At 42.2% G+C, this 24815-nt stretch overlaps 1 protein-coding gene across 2 annotated transcripts in view; it reads right to left on the bottom strand.

Moving 5' to 3' along the window:
• The window catches only part of WDR7 (WD repeat domain 7), a 331772-nt gene that overhangs the window by 238607 nt on the left and 68350 nt on the right, over positions 1–24815 (bottom strand). For both annotated transcript variants that reach the window (XM_065932803.1, XM_065932802.1), the window contains exons 13-14: positions 23958–24153; positions 17023–17237 (exon numbers count right to left, since the gene is read on the bottom strand). In XM_065932803.1, coding sequence (XP_065788875.1) covers positions 17023–17237; positions 23958–24153 — 411 coding nt within the window. The remainder of the gene's footprint in view (positions 1–17022; positions 17238–23957; positions 24154–24815) is intronic.

Here is a 24815-nt window from a genome sequence, read left to right as displayed (position 1 = left end):
TAACATACACATACACACATGCCTCTACAAATATAAATACTGAGTTCTAAAATAGAATATAAGAAAATATATGTATTAAAAATATTATTATTTTATAAAATAACTATGTTGATATCATTTATAATGTATGGTGTAAATAATTTTTAATTTCCTAGGTATGGAGTACCAGTTTACTATTTAAGAATAAATTGATAAGAAAAATAAATAAATAATTTTATTCTTGATTTTGGATAGAATATTTTATTGAATAAGGAACTTTAAAAGAACTTCTGAAATCTGATGCATAATGTTGAATACAAAAGTTTCAACAAATAAAAACACAATGATGTCTTAATGTACTTTTAAAACATTCTAAAATTCAGTGAGAAGGAAAATCCAACCATCTGCTATATTAAAAAGTAGGCTTTTAACGTTAATTATTTAGGGAAAGGATTCGGGAAAGGGAAGGAAGGCAGGGAATAAGGAAGACAAGGAGGGAAGAAGGAAACAAAAAACTAACGACCAAGAAAATGTGTCAAGACTGAGATGGAGATTTGGCGCCCTCTGCTGTCCTGCTGCGGTTACTGCACACTAGCAGTTAGGAAAACATGAGCCCTCCCTAAGGGAATCCTGCTTTAAGTTGGAATTAGACAATGTAGTTATTCTAAATATTTGGTTTTGGATAGAATGGGATTTTTTGATTAGGCATGAATTACAAGATACTCATTAGATGATGTTATTTCACTTCCTTTCATGTGTTTTCATTAACAAGTATATTAATAAGCATAAACCAAAAAGAGATTTTAGTTACTGAGGGGTTTTAAGGTTTTATATGTGTGTGTGTGTGTATGTGTGCGCGCGCACGCATGTATGTTCAGTTATGTTGGACTCTCTGTGACCCCATGGACTGCAGCCCACCAGGCTCCTCTGTCCATGGGATTCTCCAGGCAAGAATACTGGCGTGGGTTCCCATTTCCTCCTCCAGGGCATCTTCCTGACCCAGGGGTCAAACCGGAGTCTCCTGCAACGGCAGGCAGATTCTTTACCATCTAAGCCATCGGGGAGGCATCAAGGGTTTATACTGTACTATAATTCATGTCATATGACATAAATAAAATGTAAATTATTCAGCGTTAATTATAAGTGTTAAATAAAGTTTCTTTTCATAAAGAAACTATCTTCTAAAGATATTTCGACAGGCCATGTCTTACAAGATAATATTGGAATAATAGTAACAGCCAATGACATTAACATAGTGAGACATTCCAAGACCAATATGCTAACTTTCCACAACACTAGCACGAAGAAGAATGACTTGCAACTCTTCCCACAGGGCCAAGGGACCAGGTAACAAGACCTGGAGCCCTGGAGGCGGGGCCCCTACTCCTCCTGCTTCTCTGTTAGATCTTTATATGAATCACTCGACATCTCCAGCATTAATTCTTCTATTTCACAAGTAAAAGAAAGACTGCTTACTTCAGAGAGCTGTTGTCAACAGCTAATAGATAAAACAAGCAGTGTTTCTCTGCTAGGAAAACAGAGAAATAAGATCCAGCTTATTTTAGTCAATATTGCAAATGAATATGTTGAAGACACATGTGAAAGTTTAAACCACTAAAGGAAAGAAACAGTTTTAAGGAAGAAACTGTGTTTGAAGGGCTTCTATTTTGTATACAAAACTCAACACATTTGTGAAAGAATGGAAATACAATGAGATTCTGGGCAGCTGAGGTGAAGAGAAAAGATAGGACTGACTGCTGAGAAATGAAAAGGGAAAGAGAAAGCCTCCCTGACTGCCCTTGGGTCACCGCGATGAGGAACCTGACCTCAGCAAGACTCACACATCAGCTCCCGAGCCTCTGCTCAGCTGCTCAGCCGCGTCCCGCTTTCTGTGAGCCCGTGGACCGCAGCCCTCCAGGCTCCTCTGTCCATGGGGTTCTACAGGCAAGAACACTGGAGTGGGCTGCCATTCCTCCCCCAGGGCATCTTCCCGATGCAGGGATCAAACCTGCGTCTCCTGCATCAGCAGTGGGATTCTTTACCACGGCGCCAGCTGGGCGTCGACCCTCTTCTCCACCACTGGTCTCCGCACGCGCTGCCTCTGGCCCGATCACTGCCCTGCCCACATCTGCACGCGCCACTTGCTACGCCTGGGATGTTCCTGCCCTCGCTTCTTCCAGATGTCGAGCCTCTAGGCAAACGACCCTTCAGAAAAGCCTTCCCAGCAGCCCTGCCCACTTGCCCCCCACACTGGAGCAGGAACTCCTCCGGGCCGGTGACTAACACACTTTCCACTGTTTTCGTCTGGGGCCCTCTCAGCGTCCGCGCTCAAAACCGGCCAAATGAATGCAATCAATCAATCAATCAATCAGAAGTATCAAACAAGTGTGCGCTGAATACCTACCGAGATCAATGCTTGCAAACATGCTGCTCATTTAACTTTGTTACAACATTATACCACCACCACCCCCACACACACATACATACACACACATTTTAAAGCTAAAAACAATGGAAGCTCAGAGGTTAGTCAGTCACACTGGTTTCACAGCTTGTCAGTAGTCAGGATGTGGCGGGAAGTTCAGGCCCTCCTGTATCTACCTGACCTTTGACTCTAGACATCAAGAGTTCTCAGTGTCCCTTCTGCAGACTCAGGAGATGGAGGGCTGGGAGATGAGGGAAAAGGTGAACCCACCTGACATTAATCAACCTTCAAGTACTGGCTTACTCACTATAACGCAGTGAGCACTGCTGGGCGCTGGAAACATGAGAAAAAGCAAATGGTCCTTTGAGGAGCTTAGTCAGATAGAAAGCGGTGGATCTCAGCCAGGGGCGGTTCCCCCCCACAGCCCCAAAGGACACTGGCAATGTCTGCAGACATCTTCGTGAGTCACAGTCTGGAGAGGGTGCTGGTGGCATGTGGCGGGCGGAGGCCAGGGTGCCAAGAAACATGTGCCCTGCACAGGGCGGTCCCGAGAAGAGAGCCCTGCACCCAACCGCCAGCGGAGCCAAGAGAAGAGACCCCGATACACAGACACAGCCGGGTAAACGAGTGCATCGCCTGCTTCCCTGTATCGGTACAACAGTGAGCACCGGGCCAGAAACCAACCAAGCGCCAGAGCACCTGAGAAGACTCCACTGACTCTGCCAAACTTAGCGGCATCACTGGAAAACCTTCAGCACCTCTGCGGAAGTCGTGGTCGTAAGACTGAGGCTCCTGAGATGGGTGGGAGTAGCCGGGCGTGGGCCTTGGGAAGGGGTGGGTGATGGAACAAGGCCGCTCCACACGCCGCGAAGAGCAGAGACAGCTGACCCCCGAAAAACTCGGAGGTTAGGGGGCATCCACCCATCGGAGCAGTCAAAACTCGATGTGTAATTTACAGTCAGCCCTCTATAACCACAATTCCTCTTATCCACAAATTCAACCACTTCTGGATTGTATAGTACTGTAGCGTTTACCATTTAACGAAAAACTCCAAATGGACCCGCAGAGCTCAAACCCCTGTTGTTCAAGGGTCAACTGTACTACATTTACTGAAATACAGGTGAAAAGACTGGGAGCCAATTTACATTAGATTGTGAAAACCTAAAATCCTGACTTATGACTATGAATCCCCTCCTTTGTCTTTTTCCTACCTCTTCCTCTAAACCCATCCACTCCCCAGAGAAAACATGACTTTCACCAAGGCTGATCGCTGCTAGGTGATGGAGGTGTGACTGTGATTAAGGAAAACAGGTATCTTGACACAAACGAAGAAGAGAGAGGTGTGTGTGGAAGAAGAATGGGAAGTTCTCTGAAAGTACAGGCATCTTCAGAGACACTGTGGCTTAGCTTCCAGACCACCGCAATAAAGCGAGTAATATCACAATGAAGCGAGTCACGTGAACTTTTCAGTTTCCTGGAGCACACGCACGTCATGTTTAAACTACACTGCAGTGTAACAGCATTGCGTCTAAAAACGTACCTACCAAACTAAGAACACTTTATTGCTAAACAAAATTTAAAAAAAAAGAAAAAAAACCTGTTAACCATCATCTGAGCCCTCAGGAAGCCGTCTATTTGACGGCGGAGGGTCTGCCTCAATGCTGATGGTCACTGACGTTACCACGGTGATGGCTGCTGAAGGCTGGGGTGGCTGTGACGATTTCCTAAAATAAGACAACGATGCGGCAAACTGCGTCGATGGACTCTTCCTCTCATTAACGATCCCTCTGTAGCAGGTAACGCCATTTGACAGCATTTTACCCACAGAACTTCTTTCCAAATTGGGAGGCGATCTTCTCCAAACTCTGCCGCTGCTTTACCAATGTAGCGTATGTCACAGTTTAAATCCTTTGTTGTCACTGCGAAAATCTTCAAAGCATCTTCACCAGCAGTAGAGTTTGTCTGAAGAAACCTCTCCTGGTCCACGCAAATTTCATCACGAGGCAGCAGCAGCTCACTCACACCTTCAGGCTCCATTCCTAACTCTTGCTTTGCTGGCATTTCCACCACTGCAGTTCCTTCCTCCACTGAAGTCTAGAACCCCTCAAAGGCACCCATGAGGGTTGGAGTCGACTTCTTCCAAGCTCCTATTATGGTTGATATTTTGAGTTCTTCTGGTGAGTCACAAATGTCCTATGGCATCTGGAAAGTGAAGTCTTTTCAGAGGTTTTCAATTTACTCTGTCCAGATCCATCAGAGGAATAATCAGCAAACACGCCAAATATAACAGCTATAGCCTTACAAAATGTATTTCTTAAATAATAAGATTTCCAAGTTGCAATTACCCCCTTGATCCAAGAGCTGCAGAGTGGATGCAGTGCTAACAGGCACGGAAGCAGTGTGAATCTCACTGAACGTCTCCGTCAGCGCTCTCAGGCAGCCACCCGGCGCGCTGTCAACGAGCAGTCAGCGTTACAAAGGCACCTTGCTACTCTGGGCCGCAGGGTCTCGGCTGTTGTCTCAGTGGCTGTTCAGTCACTCAGTCGTGCCCGACTCTTTGCGACCCCACGGGCTACAGCACACCAGGCCTCCCTGTCCTTCACCATCTCTCGGAGCTTGCTCGCACTCATGTCCATTGAGTCGGTGATGCCGTCCAACCATCCCATCCTCTGTCGGCCCCTTCTCCTCCTGCCTTCAACCTTTCCCAGCGAGTCAGCTCTTCGAGGTGGCCAGAGGACTCTCTCACTGCGGGGCCTGAAACACTCAGCATCCATGCTGTGGACAAAGGTGCTCTGCTGTCCTGTTCGCCGAGCCCAGGCAGAGGAGACTCACCCTGCTTCTTCAGGGCCTGGGGGCTTTCAGAATGATCAACGGGCACCGGCTTCCACTTCGAGTCACTGACTGCATTAGCCCCTATCAAAGAGAGTCAGTCTGTCTCGGCACTTTTGTAGCCAGGCCCTAAGTTCTTCTCTCCAGCTGTGAGAGTCCTAGATGGCGTCTTCCTCCAGCAGAAGCCTGTTTCGTCTGTGCTGGAAATCCGTTGGTCACTGTAGCCATCTGCATTAGTGATCGGGGCTGGATCTTCCAGGGAAGTTCTGCAGCCTCTGCATCAGCACATGCGCCTTCATGTTACAGAGATGGCGTCTTCCCTTAAAACTCAGTTTTTTCCTCCCCCAAGTCAACGCCAACTGCCTTCCCTCTGCCTTGAAATCTGCCATCTTCCCGTCCCATGTGGAACCCAGCATCACTGTGTGCTGTGCTTCGTCGCTCAGCCCTGTCTGACTCTTTGCGACCCTGTGGGCTGCAGCCCGCCAGGCCCCTCTGTCCCTGGGGATTCTCCAGGTAGGAACACTGGAGTGGGTTGCCATGGCCTCCTCCAGGGGGTCTTCCCCACCCAGGATGGGCCCCGGTCTCCCGCACTGCAGGCGGATTCTCTACCAGCTGAGCCATCACCAGGGAAGCCCAGCAGATCACGAGGCCCGGCCAAACACAGCTCACAAACCATTCTTTAATTAACACTCTCCCCTACACATCCTCAGATCTGACGTACATGCTGGCTTTCACAGAAAACTCTTTTTGAGGGAAGAATCCTAACGCTACTTCTTTTTTTTATTAAGCTTGAAAGCTGCTGAGGTGAGGGAGAATGCTCTAGCGCTTCCCAGGCGCACACGGATGACTCGCTTCCCCACCGCCCGTGTCTCTCCGGCTGGCCCCCAGCTCCAGGGAGCTCACGGGTCGGTCCCCACTCCCCTCCCTGCACCTGCGCCCGCGACTCCCAGGACACACGCCACCCACCACACCCCCCAGCTGACGACGTTCCACTCCTTCTTCAACGCCCCCTCCTCAAGCCAGTCCTGATCACGGCAATCTAGGCCAGGTACCTGCAATACTTTCTGGGTCTCCTCAGCCATCTCTGCACTGCACTGCATTTATCTGTTTATATTTCCTGAGGGTGAATATCATGTCTTATTCATTTGGGCTCTCGAGGGCCTAACACAGAACCTAAGAGTCAATAAAAGTTTCCTGAACTAGACTGATTCAGTTATTTTCTAACAGAGGCCACAAAAGTCAAGAACTTTGAAAATATGTTGTATGCCCTAATAAAGAGCAGATTTCCCAATCATATTAGACGGGAAGAAACTACTTCTTATCCAAAGAACTAACATATTGACTCTAGTCACGAGTCTTTACGCTTCTATCAAATCACTTCAAAGTACCTGTGTCGTCGTCTAGTCACTCAGTCGCATCTGACTCTCTGTGACCCCATGGACTAGACTGCCAGGCTCCTCTGTCCACGGGATTTCCCAGGCAAGAATACTGGAGTGAGTTGCCATTCCTTCTCCAGGGGATCTTCCCCACCCAGGGATCGAACCTGGGTCCCGTGCACTGCAGGCAGACTTTTTAACAGAGAGCCAGGAGGGAAGCCCACATAGAGAGTATGTGTCCTTTAAATTCAAAACCACACTGCTATCTCACCAGTGTGATCCAGAAAAAACATATTCACAAATAAGCTTCATCTAGTTCAAATAATACACAGGTAAGATTTTAAATGTTTAATATGATTTGTCTTTAACTAATTCATCTCACTGAATTTTACACTTAATATCAAGAATATAGAGACTCAAGGGGATTCTGGGAAGATCACAGCAGTGACGCCAGCATAGTTACTGGGTTTTTCCAAATCCCTCCATAAAAAGGGACAGCGCAACTAGATAGCATAACTGAAACCCACTGAGAACATTTTCGACAGAACCAAGTGATGAAATACACCCATAAATTCCAAAATTCACGTGGATGGGAAAGGCCACCAACAGCTACAAAGCCCAGCTGGTGTCAGGCATGCTGCAGGAAGAAGGGGAAATGGACGCTCTCCCGTTTGAGAGCTCTGCCGACAGATATTCATCTGAAAAATAAATCTGGAAAGAGCAGCTGGACCTGGGAGGGCCTCACCTACCTCAACAAGTGAACACGCGAGCCACAGTTGTGCGAAATGTGGGGCTGGACCATCACAGCCCGGGGCCCTTACAACGCGATGCCTCAGGGTACCCTTCTGGGAGAGGATGCCCCAGTGATGAGAAACTGCTGAGGGTGTGATGAAAATGGACAGGTAATTTAAAAAAAAAGCAAGGCGAAGAACAGTGCCGGAAACAGTCAGAAAGCAAGCCACCATCTTACTGAACCACGTGAAACAACAGAAGGAGTCCTGTGAAGTTAAAAATGCTGCTTGAATCACTCATTTAAAAAATCCAGGAAAAATTATTCCACAAAGTAATATTCCAAAAAGTACTGAGGTCAAATTATTGCAAGCAAAAAGAGAGTAAGATTGGGACTTCCCTGGCGATCTAGTGGCTAGGATTCCATGCTTCCACTGCAGAGGACACGGGTTTGATCCCTGGTCAGGGAACTAAGATCACGCATGCCACATGGCACGGCCAAAAAAACAAAATAAAGCTTCTATTGAGAGAGAGACAGTAAGAGCAAGAAAACAGACATGTTTAAGAAGCAGACTGAAATGAATGCACTATTTCAAAACAAGCTAGAGAACATGTTTAAAATGATACTCACCATGAAAGAACACCACAAATGAGAATTAGGAAAATCAGGAATGAAATGACTGAACTCAAGAAAGAATTAAAAATAAAAGACAACATCACTTTGACAAAGAAACCTAAACAGAAAGAAATACAAGAATAAATAAACTGATCATGCCTAAGAGAAGCAGAAGGTGGAAAGTAAAGACATATTAACAACCAAAAAGAAAAGGTTTCTCCTTTGCGGGAGGTAAGCTTTTGGTCGGCACACCTAAAAGGAGATTTGGGGTGGGCAGGAAACTGTCTACATATAGGGGGAGCTGAACAAATCAATGCATTGAAAATACTGGATGAGGTGTCTCACAGGTGAGAAGAGAGTTATAATATGCCAAGCGGGGAGCCTAGAACAAACACTGTGGTATTTGCTTAGAACTGGAGGTAATGGGATTAATCCAAGGCATTTCATGTATTTAGGAAGACAGAGAAGCACTTAAAAGCCATATCATTTGTTTGTGTCACTGTGTATGCCTTGTAAACACGCTGTCCACCTCTGTCTACTGAGAGGGACGCAGTGTCATCGCAGGAGCCATGAGCCTACAAAGCATCCAGATTCGGTTTCTAATCATTATCCTCCATTAAGGGGAATCACCGGTCACACGGGCACTTAATAAGCCTTTCTTCTGCTACAGTGAGACATTCCCTCCTTTGTTTCCTTAAGGTTCAGCTGCTTAGCTAGGTCTCCCTAACTTTATTTATTGACAATTAGACAGCAATTAGTATAATATAAAAATTTTATCTTAATAACCACTTAGAAGAACCCAAAGCTGAATTCATATATAAGTATATAATAATAAACATACAATTAACATACTCACATTTTCTTTTAAGATATTTTCATTAAAGTTTGGGGACAGAATGTTAAGCAAGTTTAATTGATTCTCCAAAGGTCAGACATATCACAAGAATTTTTCTAAGGCTGAGAACGGCTCACCAGGAAGGGCTGGTGTCGTACATAAGGCCATCTGGCTTGTCCCTGTCTGTACTGCCCACGTGCCCTTTTCACAATGAATCATAGAGTCAATTCCATCAGCACAAATCTTTTTTTTTTTTACAGAATGAATTCTGCAAGCAAAAGACACAGAGTATGTTCTCAGTAGGTTATATTTGACTTCTAAATCCCATTCTATCGCCTAGTTACACAGAATACAAAGTTACTGACCTTTGCAAATATAGCCCATTCATTTTTTCAGGGTTTTGACTAATTAAGACAATGGACAAAGAAATTCAAGGTAAAAGATAAATCATTATGGCCACTTTTCAATTTCTTCAACTTCATTCTTTTTCAACATAAATAGGGTGATTCTAATTGATACAGTGTGTAAGATGTGAAAAGTGCAAGTGAAATCGCTCAGTCATGTCCGACTCTTTGCGACTCCACGGGCTGTAGCCTACCAGGCTCCTCCATCCATGAGCATTTCCAGACAACAGTACTGGAGTGGACTGCCATTTCCTTCTCCAGCCTAAGATGTAAGGCGGTACAATAAAAAGTTACACTGTGTAGACCTATGAAATGAATTCCATGCCACAAGGGTTTTCTAGCTTCACTGATAAAATCCCATTGGCCCAAGGCATCCGCCAAGATTGCCTCACCAAGAATCAGTCTGACAAATGATTTATGGGAAAACTTGTCAAAAAGATCACCAGATATGCCCAGACATGCTTCTTGACATATTCATTTATGCATTCCTCAAATATCACCACATGCCAGTAACGACCTCCTAGTTATTTATATCGTACAAGTCCTCTAACTCCTAACCCAGCAGAGTACCTGTTCTGAGTTTAATGACAGATTAAAAGAAAAGAGAATGACTCTACCTTCAAGGAATTATTACCACTTCCTTTTTTCCTTTTTAACAGATATCACTCTTCCTCCACTGAAAACAACTTGTATTCACCGCCCTCTTCTCATCATTACAGTTTTAGTAAGGCTGAACTCTCCAGCTCTGCTCTCGGCACCACGTCCTCCTCCAAGGCCCCACCGATGACTCCCTGCCCCAGCAACAGGGTCAGCGAGCTCCCAAAGCATAAGCTCCGCTCAACCCTGCAGCCACCGAAGCTAACTCTGCGCTCTCCTTTTCCTCTAAAAGCAAACTTCTTCCACACACTGCACCTCCACTTGATCTCACGGTCACTCCTAACTCATTGCACCCTGACTTCTGACCCAAGTACTTCTACCAAAAGAGCTCTTAATGATGAGCAATGACTTTATTAATTATTAACTCCATATGCTCTTTTTTCATTCCCCAGCCTTGGTGTTATTTCATTTCTCTAATATACTGTCAACATTTACTTCCTTTACAAGAATTTGCTTTCAATTACATGTGTAACCTAGATCATTGGAGGTTACTTGTCCAAGGTCACCAACAGGCAGGAAGTTACAGAGATGCAGCTGGAACACAGATACACCTGTCATCAGAACTTGGCCTATACTCCTCTGTTCTGCTTTTCAGAAATGAAGCAAAGGCCATTCAATTGGGAAATTATATTCACAACCTTAATAATGTCATCTTCGGATGCAAGGGTCAGCAAACTATGACCCAGGGCCAAATTCAGCCCATTGTCTATTTTTGTTAACAAAATTTTATTGGGAGCTAGTCACATTCATCCATTTACGTAGGGTCTATACCTCTTTGGGGCTTCACCAGTGGCTCAGATGGTAAAGCATCTGCCTGCAATGCAGGAGACCCGGGTTCAACTCCCGAGTCAAGAAGATTCCCTGGAGAAGGGAATGGTTACCCACTCCAGTATTCTTGTCTGGAAAATCCCATGGACAGAGGAGCCTGGTGGGCTACAGTTCATAGGGTCTCAAAGAGTCAGACACAACTAAGCCACTAACCAGGCACATACGCATAGCTCCTTTAATGCCACTATTATGGCAGAGTTGAATCACTGTGACAAAAGTGGTATGAACCACAAAGCCTAATTTTTTTTTCATTATATAAGCCTTTACAGAAAAAACTTTCCAATCTCTGTTCTATCCAAATGTCCTTTAGGTTTATAATTTGCAAATTTGAGGACAATAACTAACTCACCTACTTGCAGTGAGAATTAAGGAAAACAGCATTTCTGGAATAATCTAATGTCAACTGCAGTTTAATTCAGGCACTCCATTCCAACATTCATTTAGGAAACAAAATCTCATCCCTACTCTAGCTCACCATCATATTTTTTGGACATTTTCTGCTCCCTCTACACGTACCCCATCTCCCAACAGCAGATAGAAGAGGACACCTCCCCCATTACCATCAGCTTCAAAGCCTGCTCCATGACTTGCCTGTTTCTCTTCACAGGTCCACCACCTCGCTTCACCCAGGCTTGGAGCTCTGAAATCACCTCGTGTGTCTCAAATCTCCCCTTGCCCAGGTGTGAAGTCCTGTTTATTCACCCTCACAACAGCGTACAAGCTATCCTTCGTCTACACTGCCACCACCTAATCCTCTCCAGTCCCTGTTACCTCTCACTCTTATCATCCCAGGAGCCTCACAATTCATTTCCCAAGTCAACATTTATAAGTGGCCTGCATACCAGTGTCAGACATGGCAAAATCATTCTCAAACAAACAAACATCTCCTTTTAAGTCTACTCAGTATCATGGCATGACTCATGGGGTCCCTGGCTTTGCACCCAAGTTGATTCCACATGACGCTATAATCTCTGCCTCCAAACTAACTTCCCCTAAATTCCTTGGGTATTTACCACGCTCTCCATACTGAGTTAAGAACTGGAAATAAAAGGGGAGAAACTTAACTCCTGTTCTAAAGAAGCTCAAAATCTCATAGGGAAGGCAGTCACAAGAAACCAACCAACCAACCAACCCGGTACAAAGTGAGGCGTGTACGGAAAGGAGTGGACTGACAGGTGTGAGCGTGCAGAGGAGGCACGCACGAACTCTGCCACGGAGACGGGCAGGGCGGGGCGGGGCTCACTGTTTAACGGGGAGAGACAAAGAGTCAGACACGACCGAGCGACTAACACTCACGCACACACACGCACACGTTACATAATACAAGGAGAAATACGACGCATGTGAGAGGAAAACACAGGGTCCTGGGTACACACACTTCTCAAAGGTTCAGTACAGTTCAGTTCAGTCGCTCAGTCGTGTCCGACTTCTTGTGATCCCCTGGACCGCAGCATGCCAGCCTTCCTTCCCTGTCCACCACCAACTCCCAGAGCTTACTCAAACTCATGTCCATTGAGTCCGTGATGCCATCCAACCATCTCATCCTCTGTCATCCCCTTCTCCCACCTTCAGTCTTTCCCAGCATCAGGGTCTTTTCTAAGGAGTCAGTTCTTCGCATAAGGTGACCAAAATACTGGAGTTTCAGCTTCATCATCAGTTCTTTCAATGAAGATTCACGAATGATTTCCTTTAGGATGGACTGGCTGGATCTCCTTGCAGTCCAAGGGACTCTCAAGAGTCTTCTTCAACACCACAGTTCAAAAGCATCAATTCTTTGGCGCTCAGCTTTCTTTATAATCCAATTCTCACATCCATACATGACTACTCGTAAAACCACAACTTTGACTAGACGGACCTTTGTTGGCAAAGTAATGTCTCTACTTTTCAATATGCTATCTAGGTTGATCATTGGAGAAGGAAATGGCAACCCACTCCAGTATTCTTGCCTGGAGAATCCCATGGATAGGGGAGCCTGGTGGGCTGCAGTTCACGGGGTCACAAAGAGTCAGACATGACTGAGCGACTTCACTTCACTTTAGGTTGATCATAGCTTTCCTTCCAAGGAGTAAGTGTCTTTTAATTTCATGGCTGCAGTCACCATCTGCAGTGATTTTGGAGCCCCAAAAAATAAAGTCTCTCACTGTTTCCCCATCTATTTGCCATGAAGTAATGGGACCAGATGCCATGATCTTACTTCTCTGAATTTTGAATTTTAAGCCAACTTTTTCACTCTCCTCTTTCACTTTCAACAAGAGGCTCTTTAGTTCTTCTTCGCCTTCTGCCATAAGGGTGGTATCATCTGAATATCTGAGGTTATTGAGATTTTTTCCTGGCAATCTTGATTCCAGGTTGGGCTTCATCCAGCCTGGCATTTCACATGATATACTCTGCATATAAGTTAAATAAGCAGGGTGACAATATGCAGCCTTGACATACTCCTTCACTGATTTGGAACCAGTCTGTTGTTCCATGTCCAGTTCTAACTGTTGCTTCTTGACCTGCATACAGATTTCCCAGGAGGCAGGAGGGTGGTCTAGTATTCCTATCTCTTGAAGAATTTCTCACAGTTTGTGATCCACACAGTCAAAGGCTTTGGCATAGTGAATAAAGAAGAAGTAGATTTTTTTTTTTTCTGGAACTCTCATGCTTTCTCGATGATCCAACAAACATTGGCAATTTGATCTCTGGTTCCTCTGCCTTTTCTAAATCCAGCTTGCACATCTGGAAGTTCACAGTTCATATACTGCTGAAGCCTGGCTTAGAGAATTTTGAGCATTACTTTGCTAGCATGTGAGATGAATGCTATCGTGTGGTAGTTTGAACATTTTTTGGCATTGCGTTTCTTTGGGATTGGAATGAAAACTGACCTTTCCCAGTCCTGTGGCCGCTGCTGAGTTTTCTAGAAGAGTGCAGCACTTTCACAGCATCATCTTTCAGGATTTGAAATAGCTCAACTGGAATTCCATCACCTCCACTAGCTTTATTCGTAGTGATGCTTCCTAAGGCCCACTTGACTTCACATTCCAGGATGTCTGGCTCTAGGTGAGTGATCACACCATCATGATTATCTGAGTCATGAAGATCTTTTTTGTATAGTTCCTCTGTGTATTCTTGCCACCTCTTCTTAATATCTTCTGCTTCTGTTAGGTCCATAACATTTCTCTCCTTTATTGTGCCCATCTTTCCATGAAATGTTCCCTTGGTATCTCTAATTTTCTTGAAGAGATCTCTAGTCTTTCCCATTCTATTGTTTTCCTCTGTTTCTTTGCATTGATCACTGAGGAAGGCTTTCTTATCTCTCCCTGCTATACTTTGGAACTCTGGATTCAAATATATCTTGAATGTATCTTATATATTCAAAAAAAGAAAAGGTATATCTTGCCTTTTCTCCTTTGCCTTTATTGTCTCTTCTTTTCTCAGCTATTTGTAAGGCCTCCTCAGACAACCATTTTGCCTTTTTGCATTTCTTTTTCTTGGGGATGGTCTTGATCCCTGCCTCCTGTACAATGTCATGAACCTCTGTCCATAGTTTTTCAGGCACTCTTGTCTATCAGATCTAATCCCTTGAATCTATTTCTCACTTCCACTGTATAACCGTAAGGGATTTGATTCAGGTCATACCTGAATGGTCTGGTGGTTTTCCCTACTTTCTTCAATTTAAGTCTGAATTTGACAATAAGGAGTTCATGATCTGAGCCAAAGTCATCTCCTGGTCATGTTTTTGCTGACTCTATAGAGCTTCTCCATCTTTGGCTGCAAAGAATATAATCAATCTGATTTCAGTGTCGACCATCTGGTGATGTCCATGTGTAGAGTCTTCTCTTGTGTTCTTGGAAGAGGGTGTTTGCTATGACTAGTGCATTCTCTTGGCAAAACTCTATTAGCCTTTGCCCTGCTTCATTCTGTACTCCAAGGCCAAATTTGCCTGATACTCCAGGTGTTTCTTGACTTCCTACTTTTGCATTCCAGTCCCCTATAATGGAAAGGACATCTTTTATGGGTGTTAGTTCTCTAAGGTCTTGTAGGTCTTCATAGAACGGTTCAACTTCAGCTTCTTCAGCATTACCAGTCAGATACAGACTTGGATTACTGTGATATTGAATGGTTTGCCTTGGAAATGAACAGAGATCATTCTGTCATTTTTGAGATTGCATCCAAGTCCTTCATTCAATACAGTAATAAAGGATAATGCTACTTAACACCTTCTTGCTCTTCCAGTGAAAGAAGAAAAAAAAAAAATCACAGGACAGTAAATTTGCTTTACTAAATCTTCCTTTGCTTGTAAAGCTGTATATGTCAGGCAAAATTAACCTAATTAACAATATAAAATATTTGTTACTTCCAAATAGCCCAATTGCCAGCACTAACCAGGAGAAAACTGGATACTTTCTATACAGTATTCCCATCGAGGTTTCACTTTTCATTGAGAACCATGAAAAAAAAAAAAAGATCCAATTTCCTAGAATAAGTCATGTACCACTGAGAGGCTCTTAGTTACGTTTCGGTTTTTTTTTTTTTTTTCCCCTTAACTTTGGGTGGGCTCCATTTCTCCAGAGGTTTGAAAGCCATCCAGAAAATGGCTCTTTAAATATGCCCCTCAGGAGGAGCCTCTAAGTCAACATGAGAAAATAGTTGGAGAAATCCCTAATGGTCCAGCCCACATACATTTTTCATAAAGTGATTATCCTCCGGCAGCCTTGGCTTCCTAAGCCTTTCCCCCCTTCTATAATTGTTTCCCTTGTAGGCCAGGCAACAATTACCACTGCTACAAGGCTGAGGAGGCTCACGAGCAATATATTTTACAATACGTAAGAGCAGTGCCTCTGATATCTGGTGCTTTTATCACTAATTGCACTATAAAATGCGCTATTAAAACAGGGACAAACAAGATTGTAAAAAATCACATAATGGGCCATGACCACTTACAGAAGTCATTCATAAATGCTACTGTACCACTTATTTCCCTTTAATTTTCTAGTCATATCATTATTTTTCCAAAGTTTTACTTGTAGGTACTATCAATAAGAAAAAGAATATATTTGGGAATTACCAAACTTACACGCTTGCCCTTGAATGTATTGTTTTATAAGTCTGCTTAACATCAGAATTATATAGAACATCAGACAAGGTACCATGAACACTGAACTCCTAGGGAATATCCACGTGATCTTCTGAAAGAAATTATAGCCATGGCAAGGGCATTTAAGCCTGTCTTCTATAGAGCATGGGACAGAAAGCATGAAAAAAAAAATCACAGAAGGATTTCACAATTCCAATCTATGAAACATACAATATAACAAAGCCAATAAGACATTAACATCTTGAGGGAAGAGAGAATAATCAACTATTTCTGCAAATTACTAGAGGATATGGGTCCGTGGAGCTGCCTGCAGTAAGCATTTCCTATGTCATTAGCACTCACTAATTCATGGGCAACTTTTCAAATCTGTACATGACCCTCTCAACCCCTTGGTTATTTATGCACACATCTAATCATTCAAAAAGTAGGAATCAGGAATAAAAGAGAATGAAAATGAAAGTATTTGGTGACCCATTCATAATTCTAATGAATTCTCAGATGGAACTAGGAATTTTAAGTGTGATTCAGATAAAACACTGGGATGGTCTCTAGGTTTCATTTATCCACTTACCAGACAAACTAGTTCTAATAACACCACAGAACAGAAAGACCACAAAGGAAATAGCGGCTAGTGTCTAAAAACTGATGGTAAGTAGCCAATTAATGAACAGGACTCTTCTTCTTTTAGTGAGACAATCTTCTGTTAATTAAAGCAGCACCTGGTGGGTTTACTTTAACTGTCCGGAAGGAAAGTGTGGCTGAGTTTGGGTTTCGTAGAAAAATGCCAACACTTATGCAATCTCACCATCCCTATTCTCATGTGTTTTCTTGAATTTTGTCAATGGCCTAACATTAGCAAAATCGGAGCCTGCTTTTAAAACAAATGATAAGCCACAACTGTTCCTAAGTTGTTACTTTTTTCTCCTGAAGATATCACTAGTGCTCAACCTTCCAAAAGGAAGACTCTCAGAAAGTTCAGAAGACGGAGTATACACAAACTGTTCATTCTAATTTCAGAAACTAAAGTCACTCAAGTCCGTAGGAATCATTTTAAAATAGTTTGAATGGTAAGAACAAGTTACTTTTTCAAAATGCCAAATACTTGAAACACTCCAAAACTGTGTTTGTGTTGAATAAACCTGCTTAAAAATCAGAAGCTTAGCATTCACCAGTGTCATCTCCCCAAAATGATTTCCTAAGACATGTCAAAGCTGTGTCATCAAATGAAGTTGAATGGGGACACGAGTCCACGTATAAAACTTACTTTGTCAGATGCCTCAGAAGCCAAGAGGTTAGTGGCAAGAGTCTGCAGCTTGTGATGGGCCATGTTCTTCAGCGCAGCAAGGCTGCGGCGTGTCATGGCTTGTTTGAGGTTGATCGCCGGGTGACTCAGTGAGTCGACAGCAGCAGGGGCTGCTTCATCACAAGCGTTCAGGATCTCCACAGCCGTGATCCCCATCACACACCGGTCCAGCGCTCCTGGGAGACACACACATGCACAGTCACTACACAACTCTGGACGACTAAAGTCCATTTTTTAAGAAAGGAAAAAATGCACGGACATTTTTTAATGTAGGAATATGTTCTATCGGTGCCTGCCAGAGACATTTTCTTGTCCTCCCTTCCTCTAATGATCTCCCATGTAGCATTACCTTCATCCTTTCCTCTCCCTTAAGGCCCCTACAGAAGAAAAGCTCAATAAACTTGAAAACGCACGATAGAAATTATAAAATTAAACACAAGAAAAATAATATCAAAAATGAAAAGACAATCCTCAAGCTCTGGGCAATTTCAAGTATGCTAACAGGCACATAATCAGAGCCTCCAAACAGAGAAAAGAGAGGGGAAGGTCAAAAACATATTTGAATAAATAATGGCCAAAACCTACCAAATTTGTTGAGAACTGTATACCCTCAGCACAAGAAATATGCAGAAAACTACAACTAAACAGTTCAAAATCAATAATAAAGAGAAAATTTTCTAAGAAGTCACAAAAAAATAGATATAGCATAAATACAGAGGAACAAAGATAAGGGTTACAGCAGGTTTTTCACTGGAAATAATACAAGCAAGATAGTGGAATACTGAAAGGAATGAACAAAAAACTGTCAACACAGAATTCTATACCCAGAAAGAAATATCTTCAAAATGATGGTGAAATAAAAAGTTTTTCAGACATACAGAAGATGAAAGAATCACTCATAGACCTGCATCACAAGAAAAATATTAGGCAAAACGAAAGTCCTTCCAGATAGAAATCTGGATCTATACAAAGCAATGAAGAGCAAGAGAAATGCTAACTGCTTGGGAAAAAAGGTAAAGCTTTGTTTTTTTATTTGTTTCCTTAAAAGAGGGCTTCTCTGAGAGCTCAGCTGGTAAAGAATCCACCTGCAATGCAGGAGACTTCAGTTAGATTCCTGGGTCAGGAAGATCCGCTGGAGAAGGGATAGGCTACCCACTTCAGTATCCTTGGGCTTTCCTGGTGGCTCAGCTGAAGAATCCGTCTGCAATGCAGGAGACCTGGGTTCAATCCCTGGGTTGGGAAGATCCCCTGGAGAAGGGAAAGGCTACCCACTCCAGTATTCTAGCCTGGAAAATTCCACGGACTCTATAGTCCATGGGGCAAACAGTTGGACACGACTGAGCAACTTTCACTTTCACTGTTCCTTAAAAGATAATATACTGCTTAAATAAATAAGCAAATAGAAAGAAATAATGTTCCAAATGAATGAAAATCATGAACAACAATATGCAAGATATAAAAGACAAGAGGTAGTACACAGTGACCCAATTATTCTTGGTTAGAACTATTTTTCACACAAAGCAACCAGTCTGTATAAAAGAACAGTAGGAGATAAGACAAAGGTAGAAGTGTACCATGCTGTGGAGGGCCTTGTCTTAAAGGCTATGTGAACCAAAACTGTTTATGTCTTTTAAGACAGTGGCATGAATCAAGTGTGGTTGTTATTGTTTTATTTCCTAACAACTAATTTGCCAGGAGAGTACAGGATGGACTAGAAGGTAGAAACAGAAGACAGAGAAACCAATAAAGATAGCATTAAAGTGAAAATGAAAGCTGCTCAGCTGTGTCTGACTCTTTGTGACCCCACAGATGATACAGTCCATGGAATTCTCCAGGCCAGAATACTGGGTGGGTAGCCTTTCCCTTCTCCAGGGGATCTTCCCAACCCAGGGATCGAACCAAGGTCTCCCATGTTGCTGGTGGATCCTTCACCAGCTGAGCCACAAAGGAAGCCCAAGAATACTGGAGTGGGTAGCCTATCCCTTCTCCAGGGCATCTTCCAGACCCAGGAATCAAACTGGGGTCTCCTACATCACAGGCAGATTCTTTACCAACTGAACTATCAGGGAAGCTAAAGATAGCATGGGTGTTAAAAAATATAGCCTGATATAAAAACAGTATGCTATAAAGAAGAAAGGGAGGTGATGGCTACCTAATGGGAAGGACTTATTAGTCATTAACTGCACAGGAGGACTCATACGGAGGAAGGTTGTAAAGATAGTCATATTTCCATTCTAATAACCTCTTCCTTCAGAATTTTAGAGTGAATCCAAAAGGGAAATAAGAAACTTCGTTTGACTAGAAAAGAACTATTTTTTTTCTTAATCATTTCATCCTTTGTGTCTCTGCCTATCCTATCTTACAGTGTTTTTTTGTTAGTTTTTTGTTTGTTTGCTTGTTTTTATTTTTGGCCATGCCATGCAGCATGTGGTATCTTATAAAAGTTCTGTTCCTTGACCAGGGATCAAACCCATGCCCCGTACATTGGAAGTTTGAACTCTTAATTACTGGGCCATCAGGGAAGTCCTTATCTTATTTTTGTAATAGAATGAAAACAAAAATATAGACGATACAGAAAAGTCAATGATGCTATGTCATATCCTGTGAAACAGAAACATAAAATCAAATCTCTATTGTATTATATCCTGCAGGCAAAAGGTCAAATATGTGAAGAAAATACTTGCTACTGAACTCTTTACTAATAACAAAAGAAAGGACTAAAGTACCACCTCCTGATTCTCTTTGGTAACTTTAATAATAAGGCAAAACCATCAATTTAAATAAATCAAAATAAATGTTTTTGGATATCCATGCTTTATATATGTTGTGCCAGTAGACATACTAGCTCATATTCTCTGTTATATTTTATTGGATACTTAAGTTTTAAAAAAATGATTCAAACATGTATTTCATGAAGTTATTGCAAAAACAGGAATATTTCAGAAAACTTGAAGGGACAGGAAATAAATGAAAAGAAAAAAAGTAACAGAACAAAGTAAACTGGTAAGACTTCATACACTAATTTCTAACACTTGGCAATCACTGCTGGTGTTTGCAACTATACAAGAACATCTGACCACTGTCCGTACAGAAACAGGTATACGATGAATCACCTTCATTATGAAGCAAAAACGATAAAAAGTGAGGATAACAACGGTATTTAAGGCTCGGAAATGGTCAGATAAAAACAACTTGCAACACCAGTCACTACCTGAATTATGCCACTATGTCCCAACAGACAGGATCCTGACCTTGTCAGAGGCCTCAGAGAACACCACCACATGCTCACTGGGAACATCAGATGTGCAGAATAAGAGAGCTGATCCCTACAGGATGCAACTCCATGAAAAAGCAGCCACCATCTAGGTCGGTGACCCATCGTTTTTAGTAAGTTTGGACGCAGGAGTCAAGATGTTTAGCTAGCCAAATCTTGTTGCTGGTTGTTAGACTAACTTTCTAACTACTCAGAGTTGGGAAGGAAGAATCATTTCCATGGCTTCTCGTAGGCAGCCATGCCCTTCTACGGGGGATCTTTCCAACCCAGGGATTGACCCAGGTCTCCGGCACTGCAGGCGGATGCTTTACTGTCTGAGCCGCCAGGGAAGCCCTATTAAACACTATTGCGTATAATTAAGAGGACAAATGAAAGAACAAAAGGCTCTGGACCTCTATCTCTCTGAGTTTTGTATTACTAGCTTTAACTTCATTTCATAAGGAAATGAACACTGAAAATAAAAACTACCCATTTGAAGAGGGAAACAACCAGAATGCTCCATGAAATTAAAAAGTTAAGACATTTTTAAGGGTTGTTAAGCTAGAAGCATCAGTGCAATTCAAAATGGCAAACAGAAAATGGCACAAAATGCCTGAGTACTTTTCATGTAATATGGTTTCATCTGTAAAAATACATTCCCAAAACACGAAGTACAGGCAAAAAGTATCTCCTCAGAGTTTAAACACATTTCATACATCAAGCCTGGGCCGAATGTGATTTATTTTTGCTTCATTTTTTATTTATTTAATTAATAAATAATGTCAATACCTTCAGGATGTGCCTTGCTGGCTCCCCAGGGACCTTTATATCACTAGCTAAAACCTAAACAGCAAAGAGGGAAAAAGAGTGTACAACCCCTATTACGGTTGAAGTCCAAAATTTATTCTGCTTCCCTAGCTTTATCTTGATTTAAGAACGCCATATTGACTGATTGTTTACCAAAATCCTCCTGAAGGTCAGAAGATAATTGGTCAACTGCAATATTATGTATTGGGCTTAATTATAGTAAACTGGTTATAAAAAGAACATCCTCAGTACACATACAGTCAGGAGCTATTTGTCATTTCCTACTAGGGAAACTACTGGAAAAGTAATTCTGTCTTCCAGTAAGGTATCATTTGTAAAGACTTTCATATTCTTTGTAAATGTCCTTAAGGTATCTGAAGTATTCAAGTATCATATATTTCAGCATCTAAGAAATGCAGAAAAATTATACTCTTTATCATATTAATTTAATGTTTAAAGTTCTAAACAAGTTTACCATACTCTTGTATTTATAATGTATCATTTGTTTATATACGCAGTATTTTAAAATAATATTTTACAATTATCATCACTAGAACTTTCTTTAATATTAATTCTCAAAAATATTTTCTAAATTAAGGTAAGATCATATCCCCAAGGCCAACAAAGTAACAAGTTAAGCATGTTTGTCAAATATCAATAATAGGAAATATACACATATGCAAGTACCCACACAAAATACACAAACATACATGGATACGCACTTATGTCTACTACATACCAGGTAAATATTATGTCACTTTATTCTGTCAGAGACACTATAAAACGGGAACTATTACTACCTTCATTTTACAGATGAGTAAACTGAGAGACTTGTCAGGGATCACAGTACTGCCAAATGGTGGATCTTAAATTCACACCAAGGAGTCTGACTCCAGCGGAAAAGTGAGCGTGTTAGTTGCTCAGTCATGTCTGACTCTTTGGGACTCCATGAACTGTAGCTTGCCAGGCTTCCCAGTCCATGGGATTCTCCAGACAAGAATACTGGAGTGGGTAGTTATTCTGTACTCCAGGGAATTTTCCCAACCCGGGGATCGAACCCAGGTCTCCCGCACTGCAGGCAGATTCCTTACCGTCTGAGCCACCGGGAAGCCCAGAGCCCAAGACAAACTCTGTATACAGCTGACCTTAAACAACACAGGTTTGAACTGTGCAGACCCACACACACACGGATTGCTTTCTTCGGTAGTAAATACGACAGTACTACATAATCCTTGGTCATCTGAATCCAAGAACGGAGAACCACGGATATGAAGAAAACACGGCAATGGAGGGCCAACTTTAAGTTATACACAGATTTTCAATTATGCAGAAGCGGGGGGCCTCAACCCCCATGTTGTTCAAGGGTCAACTGTCTGGTTTGTAGGATGGACCAAATCAGCGAACATGAAACAGTGCTGCTCAGCAGATAGGGTGCAACAGAAAGGAACACAAAAAGAGGACACAAACTTACATACGTAATATGACAGCAAATCTGTTTTTTAAAATGTAGAGATGAGACTCGAGAGAAACATGAAAGAATTCACCACTGAACGAGGGTGAGTTTGGGTCCATCTCTCTTTCCTAATGCCTCTGTGATCTCTTGGGTGTCCCTGGTGGCTCAGCTGGTAAAGAATCCGCCTGCAATGCGGGAGACCTGGGTTCGATCCCTGGGTCAGGAAGATCCCCTGGAGAATGGAAAGACTACCCACTCCAGTGTTCTGGGAAAGAGTCGGACACGACTGAGCGACTTTCACTTCCACTCTGTGCTCTCAAAATCTGACAAAAACTATGAATCTGTTTTACAATCAGGCAAAAAAAAAAACAAAAAAAACCGCTAAAGGCAAAAGTAAAGAACTCTGACACTCTTCAAGAACATTTCCCCTTGTCAAAATTGCTTGTGTACTATCAGAGAGAACCAGGACTGCAAATGAAGGATGGGTGAAGATTATGGCTACTTGTTCCAAAAAGACCTGTGAGCTCTCCCTCTTACACCAGCGTCCAAGCCAGAAATATACACACAGTCTGCTTTCAAACAGGACTATCTAAGAAAACAAAAAAAAGTTTCATGGAGAAAAAGAAAAAAATAGAAGAAATATTACATAGCACATACATTCTTTAGGAACATAAAGAAAGGTTTAACTCACTGATAGATGACTTAGGATAGTAAAAGTAGAATAGTGTGTTTTGAAAAGCCCAAACTAATAAACATGTAGTTATATACTTAAAAATTTCCAAGGAAAAACCCTAAACTTCTATATATAAATTTTATACGTCACGGCATATGTTTTTAAGCTAAACATTACCTGCTACATGTTATGCCACAAATGTAAAATATCTGAACCTTAAAATTTTAAATGTTCTCTCTAGAACTTAAAACTTTCAATTATCTCCTTCAATTAACAGCCCTGTGTTATTTTTCTGCTGTTCAAATGAAAGATAAATCTATTGTTTTCCACTGTTTCTGAACTAGAGGCAAAAATGATTCTTTTTTTTTTTTTAATAATTCTTTAATCTTACAATTTGCCTCATAAATTATACAGAAATCACTTAGCTGTCTGGTGTCTGATGTCTGTCCTAAGTTGAACATTGTCATCAACCACATTTCTCTAAAGATCAGTGAACTACTCCACAAGTATCTGAGAGAGTACAGCAAGTATTTCAGAGGATACCTAAACATTTCTTTGTTGATAATGATAAGAACACTTAGAAAAAGGGGTGATGAGAAACACAAGTAGCAACCTTTTGACATTACAGGGGTTCTTACTCATACAAAAGATTTTTCATTTCTAGGAAGCTGAATATATCCATTTAACTTTCTAGTCTCATCTGTTCTTACCAGTATCCATTTGCCAGACATACACAGAGCCGTCTGAACATCCCACTACTAGGTAATCATCAGAAGGCCTCCACTTGATTACTTGAATGGGGAAAAGATGACGAGACGCCAGCATAATGCACTTTTTCTCTCGCAAACTTAGAAGTCCGACTGAGTGGTCACTGGCTACAGAACAGATACAGTGCTGCACTCTTGCCTGAAAGGAAAAATAAATCTCAATCACATTTAGATTAAATTCGGAGTAACATGGATCTGGTCCTCAGTGAAGTCAAAATTAGTTACGCAATCACTGCTGTCGAAAACATGAACCACAACACCAGGACATGTGGAAAATGTTCCTCTTTCATATTATACCTAAAATGCCCAGTTCACTCATCACAACACTTTGAAAAAGACTACATTAAAACTAGCTTTAAAAAGGAAAAGACACCTAGAAAAAGCTGCTATTCATATCTGAAGATGACCTTATAAAATGATTGCCATATATGAACAGACAGAGCTGGAAAGAAATTGATCTGTTATGACGTGTTCCCTTTCCCCGTGTGAACTTCCCTTTGTGAGCAGCTGGAGCTGTTGTCTGCAGCGCTTCTGTCTGTGACTCTGTCTTTTAGACCCATGCTCTCCCCTGCTCCTTGGCTCAAAAACAATACTCTCAGGGTCCCTCTGCCACAACCATTTCTGAAGAGCCACCAACCATCTGTATCATCTCTAGGTGTGCTTCACAGCCTCCACCTATAACGTCGGCGGGCACATGGCCTCAACTAACAACAAAAGCTTGGTAAACAGCCTGCTCTGCAATTCCTGCTCATCCCTGCTTTGTGCCCTTCCATCCCTTTTTAGAACAAGATGGAATATAAT

This window comes from Muntiacus reevesi, chromosome 4 (assembly GCF_963930625.1).
Source record: "Muntiacus reevesi chromosome 4, mMunRee1.1, whole genome shotgun sequence".
NCBI lineage: Eukaryota > Metazoa > Chordata > Mammalia > Artiodactyla > Cervidae > Muntiacus > Muntiacus reevesi.
The sequence above is the reverse complement of the archived record's forward strand: the minus strand, read 5'-3'. Positions and strand labels throughout refer to the sequence as shown.